A 25904-nucleotide genomic window follows, 5' to 3' on the forward strand; every position below is an offset into this window, starting at 1 on the left:
GAAACTGGAAAAAAAAAAAGTTGTGTAAATTGTAAATGTACTAAATTAGTTGGTCTGCTGGGGGAGCAGACAGAAAGAAAGGTTTCCAGAGAAAGCAAACGCCCATTGGGCAAAGGTCAGTGAAAATGAAACACTATGTATTTTGAAACAAACAATCTTTTTAAAATACAGATTTTTAGATAAATACTTGATAAATTAATATCAAATAGATGAAGAGTTTAGTGCTTTTTTAATATCCAGCTGTAACCCAACTCTCAAAATACCTGGGACAGAAAAAGTTGCAAAATAAATATTGGAAACAGAGTTAGTTACATTTTTTTTTTCTAATCAATGGAGATAAATGTTCTTACTCCCTCTAGCCCCATGAATAACTTTCCATCATGAGTTTTGTTGGACTAACCCAGTCTTTCAATAGGCCTAGTGTACTGAAAGAAACCAAGAAATGTACTTTAGTTTCTATGTTTTACATAACTATACCTTGCAAGAAAATGATCAGGAAAATGGGTAAATGCATGAACCATTAGTGGTGGTAGCATGGCCAATTCCTGAGAATACAACATCCAAAGTCAAAGTGATTTTGAGAAATTAGAGACGACGCTGGAACAAAACAGAAACGGATTTAGCATGTGCAACTGGAAGGGATACATAGATGCATATAGTGATTAATAATACCAGACTATATATATATACGAAAGAATAGATTTTGCATGCATTCATTCAAAATAAATGGTAACATTTAATACTGTAAGGCAGTGGACCAAGTTAGGTATATAGACCCTGGAGTCAGAATGCCTGGGTTTGAATTGTAGCCTCATTAATTACTAGTTGAGTCACCCTTAGGTAAGTTAATTAAAGTTCCTGTCACACATCCTTTTCATCTATAAAATGGGGTTAATGTGTAGCATCTACTAAGTTATTGGAAGAATTCAGTAAGGTGATATTATAAAGTTAATAATTTTTAAGTAGGTGATGGGCACATAATAAATTCTATATATGAGATTGTTAAATAAAGTCACATTACATAAGTAATGAAAACATGATCATGTAGGCCAATAAGTCACTGTTAACTACAAAGTGTTATAATTAATGATCCTAGCAAGACTCAAGGCATAAAACAGTGGCAGAGTAAGCCTGAAACAACATTATCTGAATTTCCCGGAGTTTTAAGCAGGTGCTATTTTTGGGTAGAGTTCCTTTAGAAGTTTAGAGTTTAGGATTGGAAAATTAGGTCATAATTCTGATGAATGAGGAGAGACTAGAATGTTTCACACTGACCTTTGATCAGAATAACTGTCCTAACAAAGAACCTGATGATTCATGCTCAATATCTTCCCAGAAGATAGAACAAGAAAAAATAAGCAAGCACATTGTGAAGGCTTTTGGCTAGATATCTGGAAACATTTCTATACCACAAGAATTGCTAAATATTAGAATGGATTGCTGAAAGGGGATCAAGAGTCTACTCCTTTGGAAGTTTTTCAAACAAGGATAAATAGAGTCTATCTGATCTCCTTGCGATAGTTTAAAATCAGCGCTGAGTGAAGACTGATGGTGCAAACTGCCCCTTGAAGGCCTCCTCCTTCCCAAGCATTCTCTGAAAGTATAACTTTATATATTCCCTATCATACTTCCTCATCTGTTGGGTGTCTATTCTACCCTAGAATAGAAAAGGGCAACGCTATTTCACAATTGTGAGTTCTGAGTAAAACTTTGATAATGTCATGATGAAGCATAATGTCCTTATTACTTCTCAAGTTATTTCACTAAGCAAGCTACCTGCAAATAGCTTTCAATTAGAAACAGCTGTCATGAATCTGAAGCCTGAACAGCAATTCTTTTAAATTTATGTGCCCTGGCAGATTGAAGACACATGAAATTCCTCAAGCAAACCATTAGATGCCCAATCAAGGCAAAGGATAAAAAAAGAGTTTAAGAAAAGATAACCACTTACAGTAGATAATTAAACGTAAACAGTATCAAGAACTAGGGAGGAGAGATAGAGTGTGTTCATGTAACAACAGGATATATTTCCTAAGTGATTCTTAAAACAGCAATAGGTAGCATTAAGTAAAGTTGATTTTGAAAAAAACAAGTATATCCTTAAAAAACACAATTATCTTTCAATTCATTATTGTCCTATTAAATGTGCCTCTGACCCTGTGGTGACCTGCATCTTGATTTATGTCTACCAGCATCAAAGGACACAAGGCTTAAAGCAAAGTTAACAGTGTGCCCTTACTCATGGAAAGTAGGTGAGTTTAAAAAAAAAAAAAAAAGTGCACACATTTTAGAAATTCATAGCTAATAAGCAAACACTGTAATTGTAAAAAGGTGGGGAGTAGACAAAAAAACAAAACCAAAAACAAAAACCTCTTTAAATATCCACTGAAGAATTTACTTGAACCCCTGGGAATGTCCTCAACAAACAGTCATGGTGACTACAGAAATTGTTTTACACTGAAAATCTTCACTTTGATATTAAAGAGATGTGCCTGATGCTGAGGATCAACTCTAGTCTCCTGAGTGTCCCATTATCCGCTAAAGAATACCGAAGCAATTTTAAAACACCTATTTTCTTCTTTGAGATATCTTATCTGAAATCATGTTGGAAAACATCTGTGTGCTTAAAAGATACCGTTTGAAAAAGCTCAGATTAAAGGAGAAAAAGTTTCTAGAAGTGATCCATACTACAAACCTTTTAAAAAGTTGAATTCCCTGAGATTTGGGGAGGGAAAAGAAGCGAAGTTGATCCTTATCAATTAATTAAAAAGAATGAAATAACAGTAGACAAAGGAGAAGGAGAGTTAAGAAACTTAAGGAGCTGTGAGGACAGTCGCTCTCTATTAATTGATTAACAAATTAAGGAGTTCTGGAAAAGAAGGAAGAAGTAACAAGGATAGAAAAGTAGTCTTATAATTCACCACAGATTCTTCCTTAGACTCACCAAAGGGAATGTCTGGCTCTGAATTGCAAAAGCTCCTTCTATGCGTTTGGTAATTTGCGCCTCTTTTTTTTCCCCCTTTGGCAACGCTCAAATTTATTTAAATGTGTTCATTTCAGTGTAAGTAAAAACCCTCACTTCTACAGCTTGAAAATCATAAGAAAACAGCAATTCCACAACATATCGAAACTGTGATGTTCTAAGATATCCGCAAAATGCTTTTCATCCATCCACCAGCTACTTGGCAAAAAGCAGAGAGAGGCTGATGGAAATTCAGCGTTTTGACTTGACGATCTGAGGTCACTAAGGACTTCAGCTACCCGGTTTGAGCAGCCCGCGCCCTCGCAGCATCTCCTGGCCTCCCTCGGCCTCTCTCAGTTCTGTTCTTTAGCAGCCAAAGGATTATCTCTTCCCGACACGTTTCATTCACAGAGCCCCAGAGAAGCTCGGATTCGGTTGGAGCTAAGAGCCGGAAAACAAGCACCCAGACTGCCAAGCAAGTTGTCGGAGACCAAGTGCTACACACACTGGCGCCGAGCGAAAGGGTGGGCGCTCTCAAGCTCTTCGTGGAGCAATGCCAGTGGCCGGGCATGCGGGGGACACGGGGCCCCCGGACCCGGACCCGAATCCCCAGCTGAGCCACCGGCTGAAGTTGACTGCTCGCTGGCAGACAAGGCCGGCTCCGGACCGGGTGGCGGGGTGTCCCCGAGCCCTGAGTGACCAACAGCAACTGGAGAAGCACTGAGGAACCGTAACGGGAAAGCCCGCCCCACATCTGAAACAGGCAGCCCGTGAAGTCCCCAAACCAGCCTTGAAATGCCGGCGTCCGGAGGCCAGGTCCCCGGCGAGGGTCCCTCCCAGCCGTGCCCGCCCCCGGCCCGGGCGCCCTGCGCTCTGCCCCCCGGAGGACAGGAAGAGGGGAGAGAGGGGCTGGGGGAGCCCTCTGCGTCTCTCCACCGCCCCTGCCGGCGCGAGGGCGGGAGTGGAGAAGGCGCCACTCAGACTGTGGCGCTGGGCAAACTGCGGTGGCAGTTCTTCCAAGTTTGCCCGAACCAGAGCGCGGGGTGAGCGCCCGGCTCGGCTCTCCGTCTGCGCCTTGCAGCCGCCCCGGAGTGGCCCGGGCTCCCTGGCCGGCCTGGCCTGAGCCATCAACTAAGGGGTAGAAGGGCGCGAGAGCAGAGGCAGGCGGGAGCGAGGGTGCTCCCGCGTGTGCACACAATGAGGCAGCGGAGACGCACACCTTCCCCCGCCGGGGAAGCCGCAGGAGCATCCGCAGCCCAGCTCGGAGACGCGGAGTCCCGTAGAGCGGTGGCAGAAAGTGGGCACCAACTCAGCAACAGGGGGAAGGAAGGGGGCGCCGGGCAGCCAGGGGGACGTGGGGCAACCGAGGGCTGCAGCCAGCCCTTGCCGCGCGTCCGCGCTTACCTGCGATCTCCTGGTAGGGGATGTCCGCCAGGCTGAATCCCTTGGCACCGTACGCCTGGCGGACCTCTCCGCAGCTCCGAGCCTTCACATCCGCCCCGGCCGGGAGGGACAGCAGCAACCCCAAGAGGGGAAGAATCACAGCCCCGATCCAAGAAGGCATGGTGCAACATACAAATCCAGCTCGGTAAACCCCACGGCCGGTGCGCTCTTCACCTTGCCCCTCAAGCCGAAAGCCCGCCAGAGGCAGCGACGCGCTCCTCGTCGCTGCCCAGCGTCACCCCCTTCCGCCAGCCGAGGGGACGAGCAGCGCAGCCCTCTGGACTGCGCTCAGCAAACTTTTATAAGCCAGATGGAGGATGGCAAGCCAACAAGGGCTGGCTGGGAAGGCTGCTTGCCTTGCTCCTCTAGCCCCCAGATCGAAACGATGCAATCAAAGCGAGGAAGAGAAGGAAGAGAAGTGTTTAAAAAAACACCATGGGGGCTCAGAGCTGCAATCCGAGTTCCCGGCCGCAGAATCCTGGAGCGCTGCGGGCTCGGCTCGCCGGAGTGTGCGGCGAAGGTGGGAACGCGCGCCGGCTCTCCCGGGAGGGAGACGGACAAGCGAGAGCGAGTGTGTGTGCGCGCGTGTGTCTGTTGGTGTGAGCGCGAGGTTCTTGGGGATGTGTGTGCGTGGAGGTATGTGTTGGGGATATACGAGATCTAGGGGAAACCTCAGCTTAACACAGGCTGTGAGAGCCTGTGAGAGTCCTCCTGAAATCGGAAGAGAGAAATCCTGGAGACAGACACTGGAGGCAAGAGGGAAGGAGAAAGGAGGGGGGAGAAAGAAACGTGCTACACATTGCACGGCCGAAATTCACAGGCCGAGTCAAAGGCAAAACCTGGACTGGATCTCTTCCTAGTCGGTAGAAAGGGGGAAAAAAGAAAAAGAAACGTTCCTATTTTCTCATTCGCTTCACATCCTTTATACCGATCTGAAATGACATCAATAAGCAATCTAGAAAGACAAGGTAATTTTAAGTCATTAACACGTTATTAAGCTGTGTTTTTATGGAGGTAAAGGAGAACGCAGTTCCAATTGTTGCTCTTAATGTATGTCCCTGACCTACTGAAACACAAAGCCAGAGTGGAAATAGTCACATACGGGAGTTCCAGGGTGGCAGAGCACAATCACGACTGTAACTAGTTATCTAATTTCTGTTTGACTTTGTTTTTTTCTAAAGGCACACATTACAGACCGGTAGTTCTTTATTTCAAAAGGTTTGGTTCTAGACTCAACAATTTCCCCTTTTCTTATTTCAAATATTCCATAGCCTTAGATCAGAAATCATTATGCTTAGGTTTCTAATGTGTGGAGGATCAGGAAAGCTAACAACCAGACCACAGAAGCAACAAAAAAAGGAGAGAACAAGGGTCAGAGGTGCATAAAGGGACACAATGGGGGAAGGGAGGTGATATCTTCCCTCTTACCAGATGCCTTCGCATAGTAGACTAACATTTTCTTCCAAGTTAACGTAATTCTCAAGTGGAGAATCAATCCAATTTCTTCTTCCTGTCTCCATTTACACTGATGTTCTGTGAACAGGACAAAAGTGAAAATTCAGTTTTGCCTAATTGACTTTGTTACGCTAATGGACGCGCTGAAGTCAGCTGGCAGAAGTGTGTGTTGAAACTCAGAGCTCCTGAAACTACTAAGATAGTTTAATGAAAACCAAGACAAAATAATAATAGTGTTTATTCACTTACGTGGCTATATGTATCATAGGTCAGCACATTATTCAGAAACTACTAGAAGGTAATGCCCAGTTTTGTGGAGCTCATGTATGAAGCTACACGTGAAGATGTATTCCTGATGATGGTGTGAATGACCAGAATGACTCAGGAAGTTTAAATCATTCAATTTGTCATTACCATCACATTAGCTACATTGTCTTCCTCTCTTTATAATACATTCCTCCTCTCCTAACCAACAAAAAGACTCTCAAGATTCAACCTCATTTAACCTCAAACGCTTTAAAAATGAAGTCGACTTATTTACAGAGCCACTTTGTCGTCTTCTAACTCATAGGGCAAAACAAAACCAAACCAAAAAAAAAAAAAAAATCCATAGCTAAATCTTTCCGAAAAGGCAACACACTTAACTTTTTTCCTCTTAAAATTTTAGCGCAATTGTTTGCTTTCACAATATTTCTGCTAACTGGCAGATCTTAAATCACTGAACTTACTTTCCCTCAACACGGAAATCAAGATAAAATATATTCTAGTATGTTTGTGGACAAACGGTGAGGTTGATAGGATCAGGAATTGTAGTCAAGTCATTACTTCTGGGATATTTGACAACGTGACTTCCTTCAAACTTCTCTTTGTATCATAGTCAAGCATTATGCACTCCAGAGGAAGGGGGTAAAAACACACACCTCCTATTCTACCATCTTATCCTGGAACTCATTGTAATTTACCCTGACTCAGTATAGCAGATAATTCATTTTTTTAAATGGAGGCATAGGAAGAATGGGTAAAAGCATAGTATATGTGGTTTTAAATTATTTGAAGATCAGCTCATTGTTAAGTATTGAATCAGCACTCAATGCTGCTATATAGCACTAGACTTTTGTACGCAGTCCCTATACTTATAAAATGATCTTAGAATTTGTGGCAAAGATACTATATGAAAAGAATGACTAAGCATAAATAGATGAGTTTAATTCCATCAGGAGAGTCAAATAGTTTAGTGTAGGTTTGTGAACTCAAGTCAGACCAAAGAATTAGATAACTTGCTTTACTGGTGACCTTAACCCTGCCTGGTCCATTTGTTGAGTAATGTCATACTGTTTGCAGTGGTGTAAGAGACAAAGTTAAACATTCCAGTTAACATTGAGAGCCACAGCAGGAGCCTAGACAAGGTATTGGAATGAGAATGGAATGTTATGGAAGTTCCTGGAAGAGGTCTGACCAGACAGGAGAGAGGTCATGTGGAGGAGTAGGCATCTGGTTTAGACAAAAAGGTCAGCTAATGGCTGGAACCCTAGCTGTAGTATTTATATTGTGTGTAGTAGGAAAAAAGAACATGGATAAATGTCACACAAGAGGAAGCAAACAAGGCCAGGCGCGGTGGCTCATGCCTATAATCCCAGCACTTTGGGAGGCCGAGGCAGGCAGATCACCTGAGGTAGGGGGTTTGACACGACCTTGACCAACATGGAGAAACCCCGTCTCTACTGAAGATACAAAATTAACTGCACATGCTGGCACATGCCTGTAATCTCAGCTCCTCGGGAGGCTGAGGCAGGAGAATCACTTGAACCTGGGAGGCGGAGGTTGCGGTGAGCCGAGATGGCGCCATTGCGGTGAGCCGAGATGGCGCCATTGAGCTCTAGACTGGGCAACGAGAACAAATCTCCGTCTCAAAAAAAAAAAAAAAAAAGTAAGCAAACAAATAGCATGAGGTAAATGGATACCTAGAATACGACAATGAAAAATAGAAAGATGTAGATAGAGTCTGAGGAAAGGATTGGCATGAGTTGGTGCTTGGTTCAATACACAAGAAGAATTACTAAACATTTAGTTTGTGTCTCTGTTGAGTGTGCTGGCTCACGCCTGTAATCCTACCACTTTGGGACACTAAGGAGGGTGGCTTGCCTGAGCTTAGGAGTTAGAGACCAGGCTGGCCAACATGGCGAAACCCGTTCTCTACTAAAAATACAAAAAATTGTTGGGTGTGATGGTACATGCCTGCAGTCCCAGCTACTTGGGAGGCTGAAGCAGGAGAATCCTTTGAACCCTGGAGGTGGAGATAGCAGAGAGCCGAGATCGCGCCCCTGCACTCCAGCCTGGGAGAAAGAGTGAGACCCTGTCTCAAAAAAACAAAACAAAACAAACAACAACAACAAAAAAAACTTGCATCTCATTAGGAAAATATGGTATGCTTAATAAGCCAGTACAACTCCTGCTTATACAGTACTTTCACATCCCAGCTGGTTTTCACAACAGCCCTTTCTGGGCATCACATGAATGGAACCTCAGAGACTTTGAGTTGTAGAGAATAAAAGACGTAGTCTTGAGGAGCAGCCCCTGTCAGTCACATATCCCACAGTCATCACTATTTCTTTTTCGCTTCTCTAAGACTGATTATGTCAGGGGGCATTGCACTCACCACCAAGGGATGAATCACAATTAGCACTTTACCCTATTCCATTAAATGGTGTAGGAGTGGGTGTAAGACCCACTTCTAGCCAATGTGATTTAGGGAGATTTCTGGAAAAAAAAAAAAGGTGTTTTCACTGATTAAAGGAGCAGAAGGGTCATTTTGCATCAGCCTCCTGCCTTCTTAGAGCTACACAGCCAACCTTCTGAGTAAGAGACAATGTTGGAACCGAACTGTCGATTCCCTCCTGGGCAGGGGTCGCCGCGAAGGATCACTGACACGAGATTCACAGCAGAGAGTTATTTATTACTAGCGCGCTAGGGTCCCAAGCTCTAAGTTGGCCCTGGGACCCCGACTGCTTGTTACAGGCTGTTTATATAGGCAAACACAAGTTCAAACACAGCTTATGGCGCGAAATTCAAACAAAGCTTAAGGCGCAAAATGATTGGGTCTAGCTATGGCCTGAGCAAGGTGTCTTATGCTAATTGGTTAGAGCAGGACCTTATGAGGTTTTTTTCCTGGAGTTGTTGATTCCGGGAACTTCGAGGCAGGGTGGGACCCCCGGAATTGGCAGGGTGGGACCCCATGAAGTTGTTTCCTGGAATTGGCAGGGTGGGACCCTATCAGGGTGGGTCCCTATCGAGGCAGGGTGGGACCCTATCCAGAGCCACCTGGTGTTAATTTTTTCTATATGAGGCCTAGTTTCTAAGTTTTATGAGGCCTAGTTTCAACAAGACATTGCTAGAAGACAGACAATGACAATAGAGGGATGCAAAGAACCTAGATCCTTGAGTTCCTATTTGAGTCACCAAACCAGCCTTAGGACTTCCAACCTCTGGACTTCTTGTTAAATAATTAATAAATACCTGTTGTTTATGCCATTGTTACTTGGTTATTCTACCGTTTACAAGTGAAAGCAATTTAACCTATACACCAAACTCAATGAATAATGAGATAAATTAAAGGCAAGAGACAGTGAATAGTTGCAAAGGTAAGAAGAGAACAAAAACATTAGGTAGCATTGTGGAACCCAGGTGAGGACATTTTCAAACACAAAGCAAATTGTAGTGGACAAGAAAGACATGGAGATAATGGTACTTGGACAATGATAAGGAAGTTTACTGGAAATTTTGAGAGAAACATTTTAGTATAGTAGTAAACTGGGTGGATGCTAAACCACATGGAGTCGTGTGTGAAGTAGATGGAAAGAACATGGAAATACCAGGTAAAACTGACTAGAACATGGTAACTGTATGTAGAAGGGGTAGAGAGGTAGTCGGGAATATTTTCCAGAAGTTTCTAAAACTTCAAGGAAGAATGAGTAGACGTAAAAAGAGAATGAAATCCAATATGATCTTACTGGGTTGGTTGATTTTAAATTTTTCTTCTCATCTGCATTTTTCATGTTTTCTACAGTAGAGATGAGTCCTTGGTTAAGAGATAAAAAATAGTGTTTTGACATGAGTATGTCACATGTTTAACATAAATACAAATTATAGCATTTGGTTCATGTTTTACAAAGTGAAAAGGTCTTACCCTATCTCATGTAAGTAAAACAATTGGCTATTAATATGTTTCTGAATAAAATAATAACTCTGAAAAGTATGAAGTGTCTCATGTTAATTTTTTAAAAGCCTTGGGTTTATAAAGAAAAAAAAAGCAGAGCTACAAAAGAATTTATCATCCTTTTGCTCAGTTATAGTAATCATGAATGAAAAAATGGGTGAATTTTAGTTTTTTCTTAGTATTTTTTAGATCAAAGTTGGACAAATAACTTCAAATAAAATCTTATGAAAACAGGAGAATGGACTTGAAGTGCCTATTCCACATCTCAGCTTGGCACAAATCAAAATCGCTTAGTTAACCTGCCTCTTGAAAAACACGGCCTGTAATGAAAAAGCTGTCAGAAATTTAACAACAGTAGCTCTGCCAGGTGCCTGGATAATGGGAAGGTTGCTGAGTTACAGAGAAAGAAAAGGTAAACTTGGGTGAATAATGACCAGAAATGGTGAAAATCTTTCATTTCCATCTTGTGGTTCATATCCAGTGAACTCCTAATAGTTCATTTAACATTTATTGAGCCTTAAATGTATACCTAGTGCTAATATAAACCAATTAAAATTATATCTTTAGGGCAGCTGAGAACAAACTGGGTTGCTAATGATCTCTTGGGGGAAAACCAAACACTGTGGGGCAGCAGATTCTTCTTGTCTTGAAATATTCTTCTAAGACTCTGAAGCCAGAACTGTTTGGCTTCAAAGAAAGGAATCATGTGATCTACTTAACCAGATTTTCTCCTAAAAGTTATAACAGGGTTTATCCAAGAGAACTGAAAGGACTCTAATTATTTAGTTATGTTTAGTCTTCATATATGTCAGAAACTTAGACAATAAAAATATTCCATATAATCTTAAGATCTACTCATCGTTACCTAAAATATTACTATCAACAGTCAAGAACACAGAATAGAAAATATATTAAGGCATCACAATGATTTAAAATACTATTTTCAGGCCAGGTGCAGTGGCTCACACCTATAATCCCAGTACCTGAGGCCAGGGGTTTGAGACCAGACTGGACAACATAGCAAAATCCTATCTCTACAAAATACACAAAAATTAGCTGGGTGTGGTGAGGTGCACCTGTAATCTCAGCTACTTGGGAAGCTGAAGTGGGAGGATCACTGGAGCCTGAGAGGTCAAGGCTGCAGTGAGTGGTGATAGTGCACTGCATTCCAGCCTAGGTGACGGTGAGACTCTGTCTTAAACAATAAAATTAAATAAAACACTATTTTTAAATGTTCATATATATTAATGACCCAGGAGTCTACTCTTCATTGATTCTAAGTGATTTTCATGCCTAGAACTGCATCTTAGGTATTAAATATATTTAAATATTGAGTAACCAAATATTTACTTTCAAAAATTGCTGTTAAGACTATGCCTTGGAACAATCTTAACAAATGTACTACTGGCTAAGCATCATTTCATAACATCATTAGGAAAGTTTATTGTATAGCAGGAAGAGTTTCATTTTGACTTGAAGGCTCACAATATTAATAGATGCATTTGACAATGCCATTATTTGAAGCTCATGCATTTTTGAAGTGTTTCCAAATCAGATATGTAAATGTAAGAGTGACGAAGGTGAAAAACCTATCACAAATGAATAAACTTGCATTTTTGTAGTTAATAAAAGATTGTCTGTGTCTTGTTATAAATTCAGATATTAATGTTATGAGAGATGATTCTGTACCTAAGCAGTAAATTTGACATACCTGGATTATTAAAACCATGCTTCTTGCCAGTCATTATTCTGGTGGTTTGGCTTTTGTGAAGGATGAATGAAGCTTTGCATAGTTTTCAGATCATCTGGCATCATAAACAATGGCATTCCTTAAGGCAAGTGGATAACAACACAGACTTATTCAGTAGGGAATAGCTCTTCACATGACGCTAACTTTCATCAATGGAACATTAACTCTTTATTAAAATGGTTTCACAGATTTAAAGGCCCTGAGTTAATTATCTGTTGTTAATTATTTTGACATTAAACAAGCAGTATGACAGACTTAGTTTTTGGAAAACACTGATAATCAACCCATAAAATATTGCTGTTATTTCTTACTACCTGCAGGCCTCTGCTCTTGTAACTGTTTTCTATGCAACATCAGCTTGGAAGGCACCTGCTCAGAAGGAGCAGTAAGATACAATTTTTTGATTAAGTTTTTTAAAAATGTTAATAAAAACTAACATAAGAGGATGAAAACAAAAAAATTACTTAAATTACAAAATTGTTTGACTTGTTTGATTAGAATTAAAAAACTGAAGACATTTTAAGATACTAATATGACTAAACCTTGCTATCTATGATCATATATTGATACATTACTTTTAATAATTGAAACCAATCTGAATACTCTAAAATTAAGTAACATACTCAAAGCTTTTAATTTGGGAAGTTTTCTAATAACTTCAAAATACAATAATTAAATTCATTCAATATTATTGTAAATTACCATAGATTCTAGCAAAAAAAAAAATTGAGTGAAAATTTTGAACGGGGCCGGGCGCGGTGGCTCAAGCCTGTAATCCCAGCACTTTGGGAGGCCGAGACGGGCGGATCACGAGGTCAGGAGATCGAGACCATCCTGGCTAACACGGTGAAACCCCGTCTCTACTAAAAATACAAAAAAAAAAAAAAAAACTAGCCGGGCGAGGTGGCGGGTGCCTGTAGTCCCAGCTACTCCGGAGGCTGAGCCAGGAGAATGGCGTAAACCCGGGAGGCGGAGCTTGCAGTGAGCTGAGATCCGGCCACTGCACTCCAGCCCGGGCTACAGAGCAAGACTCCGTCTCAAAAAAAAAAAAAAAAAAAAAGAAAATTTTGAACGGATTATCTGCTTTATCTAGTGGTATATGGAAGTCAATAAAATATATTTGTTTTCTTGTTACACCATAAGGCAGTATCATTTCAGTTAGCTTTTCTCTATTCATTGCTATAGTCACATACATCCCAGTTAGAAGCCATAAAAATGACTATTGTTTGGTCATAAGAAAGACAGAGTAGGAGAGGGCCGGGCATGGTGGCTCAGGCCTGTAATCCCAACACTTTGGGAGGCCGAGGAGGGTGAATCACGAGGTCAGGAGTTCAAGACCAGCCTGGCCAACATAGTGAAACCCCATCTCTACTAAAAATACAAAAATTAGCCAGGCATGGTGGTGCGAGTTTGTAGTCCCAGCTACTCGGGAAGCTGAGGCAGGAGAATTGCTTGAACCTGGTAGGCAGAGGTTGCAGTGAGCTGAGATTATACCACAGCACTCCAGCCTGGGTAACAGAGTAAGACTCTGTCTCAAAAAAAAAAAAAAAAAAGAAAAAGAAAAAAGAAAGGGAAGGAGAAAACAGCCAAGTTGGTATTAATATACCATTCTACAAAGAAAAACTCAAAAATCTTAATGGAACCAGGTCAACAACATGAGTCCAGTGATATACCAATAACCAGGCTGATTCCTAAAAATGTCTGATTCTTTTATAATGAATGTCATCTATTAGGCCAGTTACAAGAAACTATTCCATTCTTATTTACATAGCTTCTCAAACTCCAACCATTCCCCATCATGACTGGAGTGAATATACATGGACATCAGGAGGACAAAGAAAATTTGTTTCTTCAACTTAGTCATCGGTAGGAGTAAGTACAAGAACTGAGCAATAAAATATGCTTTCTACTAAGTCAGGAAAACAATTCTGCCATATGGCCAGACAAACCTGTAGCATATTCTTTGTCAATGCCAACATTTTCAATTAAGATTTTTATGCACAAGTGATTTTGTTTTAGTTTTGATTCCTTAAAATGATCACAAACATACTTCCATCTTCCACACTGAGCAAAGTTTCCTAACCATTGTGTGACTACATTAAGCCCAAATGTGTCACATTCTGGGTTTACAGCCTGCATAATAAATACCAACTATCAATAATCTTTAGATCTATGGATAGAAAATAGCACTGATCTTGATCTCTATTGTTTATTGGTAAGTCAAAATCTGAGCTTAAGTTTGCTGAATTTACATCAAACATGTAAGGCCAACATCCTATGTTCTTTATCAGCCACAGAAAATTGTATTGTATTTAGCTTCATATAACACATCATTGTGTTTTATTTGAAGAATATGGTCTATTTGCCTTCAAAGCCTGAACTCACTTCCAGGCAATCATTTTTAAAACTTGCTTCTATATTAACTTCACACATTTTATTACATTTCAGGGGGAAATAATTAAATGTTTGTGAGAGAGAAAATCTGGTGTATATTTTTTAAGTTACTTGAAGCAAAAAAAAAAAAAAAAAAAGTCTGAGCTAGCCAGTTGGAAGTTCCATCTACTAATGATCTGTTTCCAGGGAGGTGTCTGAAGCAAGCAAGCATAGAAACAGGCAGTGACGTGCCTTTGGATTTCTCCTGATGTTCATTTGCAATCATAGCCAATCAATGTTGAGGACATTACTAAGCAATCCAGTGCTGTTTGCTTGTAATTGGTAAACTGTCTTCCAAAAAAAACATCTTTGGGCTTCACAACACCCTAGTCATAGAGCCATTAGAGAATGAATGTCTTTACTGTACAGGAGGACCTCTATGAATAATGAATAGGGCTCTATTTTTCCTGGGAAACAAACATGTACCGGCATGTTCGTGGTAATGAACAGTATTGTGAGTGTGCATAGCATAGAAGGACACTAAATCTGCTCTGACTTCCACCTTAATTTAAGTAGATAACTGATTTTAAAACCCCATGGAGAGTTAAGCTTATTTTAAATTTGTAACATGCTGCCTGGCTTATATGTTGCTTTTACAAGTTCAAAAATAATGATTTAATACAAAAATTGAAGAGATGAAGGATCATGTTACAGTCTCTAAGGGGCAAGACAGGCTTACACAAATTCGAGAGGAAAAGAAAAGAACGTTTGAATACAGTATTTAAGAAACTAGAATTTCATTTTTACTTTACACTCGAAAACATAGTGATCGTGATTCTCTGGGGTACACATAAAAAATAGTTTGTACTGCGCAAATTACAATCAAGTGTAGATATTTGCCCAAGAAATATTTCAAAAAATAACTAACAAGAAGTAAGATCTAAGATTTTTAAACGATAATGCCCTTTCAAAGTGTTTAAAACTATTTGGCTTTTACTTTAGAAAGATCATGAAAGGACAATGTATTTTGTAAATTCTGTTCATAATGATTTTACTTACAAAAGATATAATTTGCTAGTCTGTTTTCATAATGAATGAGAGCTTAATGAATCACACTTACTTCACCATTCAACAAAAATACAGGGCATCACAACATTGAATTTAAATATTCACTAGAAGTCTTTGGACTTTGGCAAGAAGATTTCTAGATTTTTTTTTTTTTCCATTCTTGCGGGCAAAACATGTTCTTCAAATTTACTTAAAGAATTACTTAATCATCATGCAAAACTATTATGTATTGCAATTGGTAGCAGCTCAGATGGAAAATTTTATATTTGTATAATGGTCATGCATTTTCACAGGCCACAAACTCAGGTTTAAGAAATAGAACCTCCTTTATTTTCCTGTAATGGAATTTGAGTTCTATTTCAAATCTTTCTTCTACTCAGTAGGAGAAAATTTTATCTTGCTAATTCCAGGTAAATTTAGTCACATAAGAACTTTTTCAGACATATCTCCCTTCCCAGAGAGGGTTCTTTTTTCCCATGAGGATATGGTGAGACAGCCAGACATTGGTGAAAGCAGATCAATCATCTAAATTCTTGGTCATTGCTATGTTCTAGAAGCATTTTCTGAGAAGTGGATTTTTGTCCAGTCCCTGGCTATCTAGTCTACACTGTATCCTAGGTTGCACTACCCTTCTTCTGACTTAGACTTCCCGCACACACACCAGTGTGCGTGAACTTCCAGTAGAGTTTTATTTTTTGTTTTGTTTTCTCTCTATCTTAACTTCCCTCTGCCCTTTTGTTGATTGCATGGGAAGGCTGGGTCGCCTCCTGCACGTCTCTGTATGTCCCTCACTTTGCCCCTGCATTCCTTCTGTTTCAAAGCTCCCATGTCATTGTAATACAAAGTGTATCAGAGAAGCTACAGACTAGGAATGTCTCCAGATGGGAAAGTCAGAATATACATCTTTCCACAGTAGAAGCCCTAATCCCATTAGGGTTCAGCCCATAGACAGGACATGGGGGAAACTCTATCATCTACTTGCTTCCTTCAGCATTCTCTCTCCCACTTCTCCCAGCATTTTTAGCTAGGATGGGACAAGGAAATGGCTCTGGCTGCATGTATTTTGCGTTCTCTCTAATCTATTGCTTATGGCCTATACTTCAGATCTTAGACCATTTGGAGCTCAAAAGAAACTTTCCTCTTTCTGAATGCTTCTAGCTCTTACAAATCAAAAGTCATGGCTGCTAAGACTGCCATCTCTGCATTAAGTTTAAGAGAATTTTTAGAAATTTAAAAGATGAGAATTGATTTCTTTGTTATCTCAGCTGACAACCCATACACTGACTAAGTGGATAGCAGTTGTCAGGACAACAAAAACATGCTAGAAGACAAAAAACAATAGTAAATTTCTGAGATTTTTAAAATGTATATATATGCTACAAAGCAGTATGTGGACAATGATTTGAAGTAAGTAACAGCTTATATTTATAAAAGTATAAGCACACGCCCGAGCACAGTGGTTCATGTCTGTAATCCCAGCACTTTGGGAGGCCGAGGAGGGTGAATCATGAGGTCAGGAGTTCAAGATCATCCTGGCCAAGATGGTGAAACCCCATCTCCACTAAAAATACAAAAAAAATTAGCCGGGCATGGTGGCAGGTGCCTGTAATTCCAGCACTTTGGGTGGCTGAGGCAGGTGGATCATGAGGTCAGGAATTCAAGATCAGCCTGGCCAAGATGTTGAAACCCTGTTTCTACTAAAAATACAACAAAAATTAGCCAGCTACTTGGGAGGCTGAGGCAGAGAATTGCTTGAACCCAGGAGGCGGAGGTTGCAGTGAGCCGAGATTGTGCCACTGCACTCCAGCCTGGGCGACAGAGTGAAACTCTATCTCAAAAAAAAAAAGATAGATAGATAGATAGATAGATAGATAGATAGATAGATAGATGGATAGATACATAGATATGCACACTTACAACATTTTCCTATAAAATAAGTCCTACAAGCAATTGTTGAGTGCACTGTGCCCCAGTAGTTAACAAACCCTGGTCTCAGGCTTTAAGCCACTCAAAGTTTAGCCTAGCGGGGACCGTCAAGACCCTCTGGTGAGCTAAATAGGAAAAAAATATGATAAACATCCCTATTAGACATTACAATCGTGTTTGTCTTGTATTTTTCTGCTCCAGGGAGACATGTGTCCTACAGTTGCCTTTATCATTCAAAAAATATAAATCAGCCTGAGTCACTAAAGATAGTTTTCTTCCAAGCCAACCTCTGGCTTCTAGGGGAGTCTTACTGTCCAGGGTCCTATCGAGATATTTAGGGAACATGCCTTGAGAAGATATAGGGAAATTCAAGTAGCCCTTTTAATATTCAAGGTTCTATAATATGAAATGGCAGTCCCAGGAACTGATCTGACACACATATGTGTTTTGTTGGCCTTGAAATAATTTAAAGCAGTGTCATCATTTAAAATCGGGAGATAGCACAAAAGACCACCATGCCTCTGTATGGCCTCTGCAATGTCAGCTGTTCCCAGGTTCCTGAGTTGCAAAGACTCAGACACAGACTGAAGCTGTTGGTGATCCCAGCAAAGAGATGAAAGGGAGTGACTCTCCAGTAAACCATGAACAGCACAGTCAGAACCCCAGAATGACCATACAAGAGTGAGTCCTTGAGCAACTTCAAGGCTCTGGACAACCCACATCAAAAAGAGAGATAGAGACACAAAGAGAGAGAAAGAGTGTGTATACATAAATACATGCATGCATGGATAAACAAGAGAGAGTGATTATAAGCTTGGAGAGCACCCCAAATGGGAGAAATGGGTGCAAGGCCCATGCATGTCCAGGTTTAGGTTTGGGACACCATACCTAAAGGGATATGCCAGTCCTGGTCATCTGAGAGACTGGAGGAAGACTTAGAAAATTTTGAAAAAGACATCTGGAAACCCAGAAGACCCTGCAATTTGGTGTAGTGAATAGGACAGGAGCTCTGATTGTCAGTCTACAGGCGATACCTTCTGTGGACGCCCATTTGTACACTTGCCTCAGGTTCTCCAATGTTATGACAGGGCTGGCGATCTTCCTCAGTCTATGATTTCAACTCCACAATTTGTTATCATTCTGACTTCTGTAAATAGACTGTTCATTCAGCCATTCATTCCCAGAATCATCATGCTAGAACTTGTTATAAAATTGTGAAACTGCAAACTGTGTCTCTGCCCTCATGAGACTCCACTCTAGAGCTTCATTGAATTCAGAGTCCTTTCATGTTTAAAATTATTTAAAAATTAAATCGGACAAGAAATAAAAGGTAATATAGCCAAAGGCCTCAAGAAGGGCAAACAGATACAGAGATCCTGGCTTTAACATTTGTAATCTCAAGCCTACTTAAAAATGTAGGTTTGACCATTATTTCTTGAAAGGGTACCACTTCAATCCAATTAATCTATATAATATATATTTAATGAAAATATGAGCCACATTATAATTTATGTCTTGTTAATTAATAATTGGCTTCTTTATGTAACTTTCCTAAAAGCAATCAAAGCAGGGTCTGGCTGTGCTTGCAATTGTGATTTTGCTACACTTTAATTGAAAGATCATTGACTCAGAAACCTGAGAAAACAAGACAGGGGAATTTGTTTTTGTTATGAGAATTGATTACTCTGGGCCCTAGAAAAAGGTCTTACCTGTAATTGCCACTCAGGATCTCAGAAACGAATACACGTGAGAATATATAAAAGATCAGATTAATAAATTTAGTTTGCCCACCTTAACATTCACTATCTGCTCCACATACTCATAAACTTCATCAAGACTAATCATTTTAAACCTACTAAAAATGTTTCTATATGTTACGGAGAAAATGTGAATTTTTCTTTTTTTTTTTTTTTTTTTTTTTTTTGAGACGGAGTCTTGCTCTGTCGCCCAGGCTGGAGTGCAGTGGTGCAGTCCCAGCTCACTGCAAGCTCCGCCTCCCGGGTTCACGCCATTCTCCTGCCTCAGCCTCCCAAGTAGCTGGGACTACAGGCACCCGCCACCACGCCCGGCTACTTTTTTATATTTTTAGTAGAGATGGGGTTCACCGTGTTAGCCAGGATGGTCTCCATCTCCTGACCTCGTGATCCGCCCACCTCGGCCTCCCAAAGTGCTGGGATTACAGGCATGAGCGAACGCGCCCAGCCAAAAATTTCAATTTTTCATAATCTAACATAGTATTTTAGCTGGCCACAAATAACAATATTCATCTCTTGGCTGTTGCTTTGCAGAAGAATCTGAAATTATCAGTTTTCTATTCTTTAAAATATGTTAGTAATTTTGATTAATAAAAAGTAGTGGTATGATCAAGAAAATGAAGTTTAAATTAGAATTTAAAAAATCTTAGATTTTCAGAAGAGTGTTATGGGTCAATAGGAGAGCTTCAGTTTCACTAGTGAATTAATGTGTGCTATTACAATTCATTTCTAAGAAATATAATACATTTCTTGGGAAATGGTAAAGATCACATGTACATGATACTATATTAGTAACACTTTCATGCATATTGAAACTTATTTTTTCAAATTTATTTAGTTAATTGACAGATATAATAAAATTGTATGCATTTATTGTGTACAACATGCTCTTTTGAAGGATATACACATTGTGGAATAGCTAAATCTAGCTAACTAGCATATTCATTAATTCACATAGTTACCATTTTTTGTGATGAAAACAACATCCACTTTTAGCATTTTTTCAGGAATATAGCATCATTAATATAGTCACTATGCTATACAATCCATCTCTTGAAACTTACTCCTCCTATTTAACTGTAATTTTGTATCCTTCAACCAACAGTCCTCAATATTCTCCCAACCATCTTAGCTTCTAGTAACCACCAATCTACTCTCTATTTCTATGAGACAATCTTTTTTAAATTCCACATGTGAGTGAGATCATGTGGTATTTATCTTTCTCTGCCTGGCTTATTTTACTTAACATAATCTTCAGATCATCCATGTTGTCTCAAATGACAGGACTTCCTTTTTTATGGCTGAATAGTATTCCACTGAGTATATTTACAACAGTTTCTTAATCCTTTCATCTATTGATTCTCAATCCATTTATCTTAGTTTGATTCCATATCTTGGCTATTGTGAACAGTACTGCAATAAACATGGCAGCATAGATATCTCTTTCATATACTCATTTCCTTTGCTTTCGATATTTACCCAGTAGTGGGACTTCTTGAACATATGGTAGTCCTATTTTTAATTCTTTGAGAAACTTCCATCCTGTTTTCCATACTGGTTATACTAGTTTACATTCCACCAACAGCGTGCAAGGGTTCCCTTTTTCTACATCCTTGCCAACACTTGTTATCTTCTGTCTTTTTGTTAATAACCATTCTAACTGGTGTGAGGTTGTATTCCATTGTCATTTTGATTTGCATTTCTCTGATTACTAGTGATGTTGAGCATTTTTTTCATATATCAGTTGGCCATTCATATGTCTTTTTGTGAGAAATATCTATTCAAGTCTTTTGCACATTTTTAAACTGGGTTATTTGTTCTCTTGATATTGAGTTGTTTACAGGTCTTATATTTTGGATATTAGCCATTATGAGATGTATAGCTTGCAGATACTTTCTCTCATTCTATAGGTTGTCTCTGCACTTTGTTGACGGTTTCTTTTGCTGTGCAGAAGCTTTTTAATTCAATATAATACAATTTATTTTTGCTTTAGTTGCCTATGCTTCTGTGGTTATATCAAAAAAATCATTACTCAGACCAATGTCATGGAGCTTTCCCCATGTTTTCTTCTAGTAGTTTATAGTTTTAGGTCTTACACATTTAAGTCTCAATCCCATTTTGAGTTGATTTTTGTATATGGTGAGAGATAAGTGTCTAAATTGCCTTGTTCTGCCTGTAGATATCCAGTGTTACCAAAACCACTTATTAAAGAGACTGTCCTTTCCCCATTGTGTGTTCTTGGCACCTTTGCTGAAAATCAGTTGACTGCCAACGTGTGGATTTATTTCTGGGCTCTCTACTCTGTCCTACTGTTCTATGTGTTTGCATTTATGCCAGCACTATGCTGTTTTCATTACTATAGCGTTAGAGTTTATATTGGTAGTCTGATGCCCAGTTTTTTTTTCTTTATGCTCAAGTTTGCTTTGGTCATTTGGAGTCTCCTGTTGTCCCACACAAATTTTAGGAATTTTTTCCATTTCTGTGAAGAATGTCATTAGTATTTTGATAGGGACTGCATTGAATTTGTATATCACTTTCGGTAATACAGACAATTAAACAATATTATGTCTTCCAATTTATGAAAATGGGACATCTTTTCATTTATTTGTATCTTCTTCAACTTCTTTCTTCAATGTTTAATAATATCAGTGTAGCGATCTATCATCTTCTTAGTCAATTTTATTTCCATGTGGGTTTTCTTGTAGCTATTGTAAATGCAATTATTCTCTTGATTTCTTTTTCAGATAATTGGCTATCAGTGTATAGAAATGCTATGAATTTTTATGTTGATTTTGTATCCTGCAACGTTACTGAATGTGTTTCTTCTCATAGATTGTGTGTGTGTGAAATCTTTAAGTTTTTCTATAAGATCATGTCATCTGCAAACAGGGATGATTTAACATGTTCCTTTCTAGTTTAGATGCCTTTTTCTTCTTCATTTTTTTTTTTGTTTTGTTTGTTTGTTTGTTTGTTTGTTTGTTTGTTTTTTGGTCTAATTGCTCTGGCTAAGACTTCCAGTACTGTGTTGAATAAAGTGGCAAGAGTGAGAATCCTGTTCTGTTCCATATCTTAGAAGAAAAGCTTTCAACTTTTCCCTGTTGAGTATATTAGCTGTATGTTTGTCATATATAACATATATAACCTTTATGGTGTTTAGATACAATGTTTCTATACATGTGGGAATTAGAAATGTTTAAAATTTCTTACATTAGTTAAAAAAAGAGTGGCAGTTATAACCAGTACCTGTGTTGGTTTCAAATATTGCTTCCTGGACTACTAGCTCTGTGACCTGTGTAAATTAACTTCTTTAAACCTCTTGAGTCTTTCTCTGGATAATAAGTTTAAACTTATACCACAGGTTAATTCCAGGATTTGATGATATGAAGAATGTTGACTGCCTGACACAGTTTTGGTACATAATGTGTACTTTATACTTGCATAAACAATAAGTAGTAGTATATTACATCATAAAATTTATATAAATGTAATAATCTTATGATCAGAATATGCTACAACTTTTAAAAAGTTGTCTTAAAGTATAATACATACAAAAAGTGCACATACCAAAAACGTAGAGCTCAGTTAATTTTCATAAGTAAAGCATATCCATGTCCATCTGATCGAAGCTGGACTTGATATTGTAGTGGGTAAAGTTAGTTTGAAACATGCTTTCATTACTTATTTTGTGTTATTGACTGTATTCTTATTCTTAAATACAGATATTTTTCATTTATTTTAACAGTGATGGTATTCCATCAAATATCATATTTTATTTATCCACTTCCAAAATTATTGACTAAACATCAGTTCTGAGTATATTTTCTCATAAGTGGAAAACAATCATTACGTTCTTTGTTTTTTACAGTGTTAGCATCTGTCTAAATATTATCAATGACCGTTTTGTTACTGGCATCTATCTTACTTGAACTCTTTATTTGGAATAAAAATATTTATAGTTTACTATTTTAAGACACTGTGTTAGAGAATATGATCTCTATATTTTTCACCCTCAAATAAAAACAGAGCTTTTATTTACTTAAAATTAGGGAAAGTATTTATAAAAACTCACCTTAATAGTTGACCACTGTGTTAGGCAGAAAAATGGTCCCCCAAAGAAGTCCAAATCCTAATCCCTAGAACCTGTGAATATGTTGCCTTGCATGGCAAAAGGAGCTTTGCACATGTGATTAATTTAAGGCTCTTTGGGATGGGGAGATTATTCTGGATTATCTAGGCGGGCTCAGTATAATCACAAGGTCCTTATAAGAAGGAAGTAGGAGGGATAGAGTCAGAGAAGGAGAGGTCAAAGTGCTGTGACCTCTAGAAGGGAACCACAGGTGAAAGAATGCAGGTGCTTTTGAGAAGCTGGACCACACAAAGACTGAATTCTCCCCCAGAATCTGCAGAACGAATGCAGTCCTACAACACCTTAATTTTAGTCCCATATGACACGTTGGGGCCTTCTGACCTTTAGAACTGTAAGCAAACTTCAAATAAAACTGTAAATAATTTTTTGTTGTTTTAAGCCACAAATTTTGTGGTGATTTGTTATAGCAGCAATGGAAAACATTAATACAACCATTGATCAAATTCCAGAAAATAGCAACATTAAAAGTTGCTTTGAAAATGCAAGATTGAAAGCCCTCAAAACTATCTATGTGTTGAGTGAACATTCTAATTATGCCTTTTTCAGTATGTTGCATACCTGAAAAGCCTCAGCAGATACAGTGAACAAAAACAAAATCCATAGGGGACCAAATTGAGGAACAAATTTCATAGACACTAACATTTCTTTCTAAGAATTAGCTCTATAATTATCTAGCAGTAGATAGTTTTGCTCTCTTGCTCTTTTCTGTGAAGCCTATGGTTCTGATAAATGATCTTTCATCAAAGGGTCAAAAATATAATAGAACCAGCAAAGATAAGAAGTATTTTGTTAATCCTCATATTAACTTGTCCTCTGCAAACTCAATTCATGACTATATGACATGTTTTAAAGTTTGATGTTCTCAAAATTTTCTTATGGCAAAAAGTTTTTTTAAAAAGAGCCTTCAACATTAGCTAATGAGAGAAAGTTCATAAAATTTATTTCTCTTAAACTGAGGGGAAATTGAATGAATTATAAGTACTTTCCAAATCAGAAGTTAGCAAGCATTACTAAAACACACTGGTTTATGGTGGCCCCAAATACTAGGCGACCATTGATCTGGAAAGTTCCCTTTGGTTATGAAGATGGACCTCTTATGTAGGTACCTGACAGATGTAGGATAGTTTGAGTCTGCAACAGCGAACAGGATCCACACCAGAGATCTGGTAATACTCTTGTCACCTCCATCAGAGATCACCTCACAGATTGTCTAGGCTGTATCTCATCATAGGGTGGTCGTTTATGTTAAAAAATCTAATTCTGACAGAACTGGTCTTGCTCTCTCCATCTGATTTATCACCACCTTTGTTATCTTTCTCTCTTAGCCCAAATAGTTCATAGACATGCACATGTTCTTGGACGTCCAGGAGCACTGTATAGAGAAAGAGATGGTGATCCTCTCTTCAAATGAATTTTCCACTGCATCCTTACTCTACCGTCAGGGTCAGGCAAACACAGAGACATTGCAACCAAACAGACATTCCTATCCTTTTACCAGGGAAACTAATCAACCATTCATTACTACTCAAAGGCATGTATCAAGCACATCCTAAGTGTGAGGATGTAAACATGAATAAAGGCATGCTGCTTATTCTCAAAGACCCTGTGGTCTGCTTCTCCAGAGGGTGGAATTACAGATATCATTTGTTCAGTAACTTGAATTTTCCTGTCATTTTATATACTCTATTATCCAAATAAAATATATATTAAGTAAACATTATAAATCAAAATTGGAATTATCTTATCACTGCGAGAATCACAACTCACATTTCAATGTCAAGAATGGCATCCTGACTCTCCAAAACCTTTAACTTTTTGTCTATTTCATTTTATGACTATTTTGACTATTTTCATATTTAGAACCAGTGTAGAAGTCTGAGGATCCTGGAAAGCTGGTCTCTTCCATGCTAAATGTATGTGTTCATGCACATATATAACCAATACAAATATATTTATACATGTATAATGTATAAAGTGTTTTGATTTCTTGCCTTTATTAAATTTTCATGGCAAATATATCCTGTAGGCCTGGAAGCTGTGTATTTTGAACTCATTACACAAAAACTAGAAATTATACGACTGCATTAATTTATCAGTACCTCCATTAGAAATATTTGGAAAAGAAATTATCCATGTTTAGGTAAATTGTTAGAACTATCAATGGCAAGAAACATGAATAATTGAATCTTATTATAATCATTACATACTAACTTTCATTTCTTATTGTTACCGGGGGTCCTTGCTCCCAGAGCTCCCAAGTGGTGGCGGGCGCTTCCAAAATGGCTGTGGGCTGCTTCCAAGATGGTGGCAAGCCTCCTGTCCTCTGACCTGGGGTTCTTCGCCTCAGGGATTCCAAGGAATGGAATCTTGGGCCATGCAGTGAGTGTTATAGCTCTATTAGAAGTAGTGGGTCGTGGAAGAGAATGGTGGAACCCAGTGACTAGCGTTCAGCTCGACTAGGACGAACCGGGGCACTTAGCTGTGCAGGAACAAGGGCACGCCTCTAGCCCTGTGGGAAGCGGCAATGGGCGCCTCGCTGGATCAGGAGCACATCGGAAACGCTGCGGCATCCGGAAGGTTGGAAGTCAGTGGCGGGTCTGCCACAGCAGCAAACAGCAGTGGTGGTAGGCGAGGGAAAGCTCAGCGGTAACAAACACAGAGCAGAAGAGATTTTAGAGTGAAAACAGAGCTCCCATACAAAGGGAGGGGAATCAAAGAGGGTAGCGGTTGCTGCCTCGAATGCCTGAGTTTACCTCCCAGCATTGTGTCTCGCTGTGCTCTCAGGCGATAGATGATTGGCTATTTCTTTACCT

At 39.1% G+C, this 25904-nt stretch overlaps 1 protein-coding gene across 4 annotated transcripts in view; it reads right to left on the bottom strand.

Moving 5' to 3' along the window:
• LOC105477239 (glypican 6) overlaps positions 1 to 25420 on the bottom strand; it is a 1180155-nt gene extending 1154735 nt beyond the window's left edge. Inside the window, exons 1-3 of one of the 4 annotated variants that reach the window (XM_011733662.3) lie at positions 25303 to 25420; positions 11785 to 11902; positions 5834 to 5938 (exon numbers count right to left, since the gene is read on the bottom strand). In XM_011733662.3, coding sequence (XP_011731964.1) covers positions 5834 to 5938; positions 11785 to 11818 — 139 coding nt within the window. In that variant the 5' untranslated portion in view covers positions 11819 to 11902; positions 25303 to 25420. Of the gene's footprint in view, positions 1 to 4366; positions 5232 to 5833; positions 5939 to 11784; positions 11903 to 25302 lie in introns of those variants that run through there. The other 3 variants (XM_011733647.3, XM_011733670.3, XM_024791688.2) reach the window with 3 other exon arrangements.
• Between the last annotated feature and the right edge of the window lie 484 nt (positions 25421 to 25904).

This window comes from Macaca nemestrina, chromosome 16 (assembly GCF_043159975.1).
Source record: "Macaca nemestrina isolate mMacNem1 chromosome 16, mMacNem.hap1, whole genome shotgun sequence".
Lineage (NCBI taxonomy): Eukaryota > Metazoa > Chordata > Mammalia > Primates > Cercopithecidae > Macaca > Macaca nemestrina.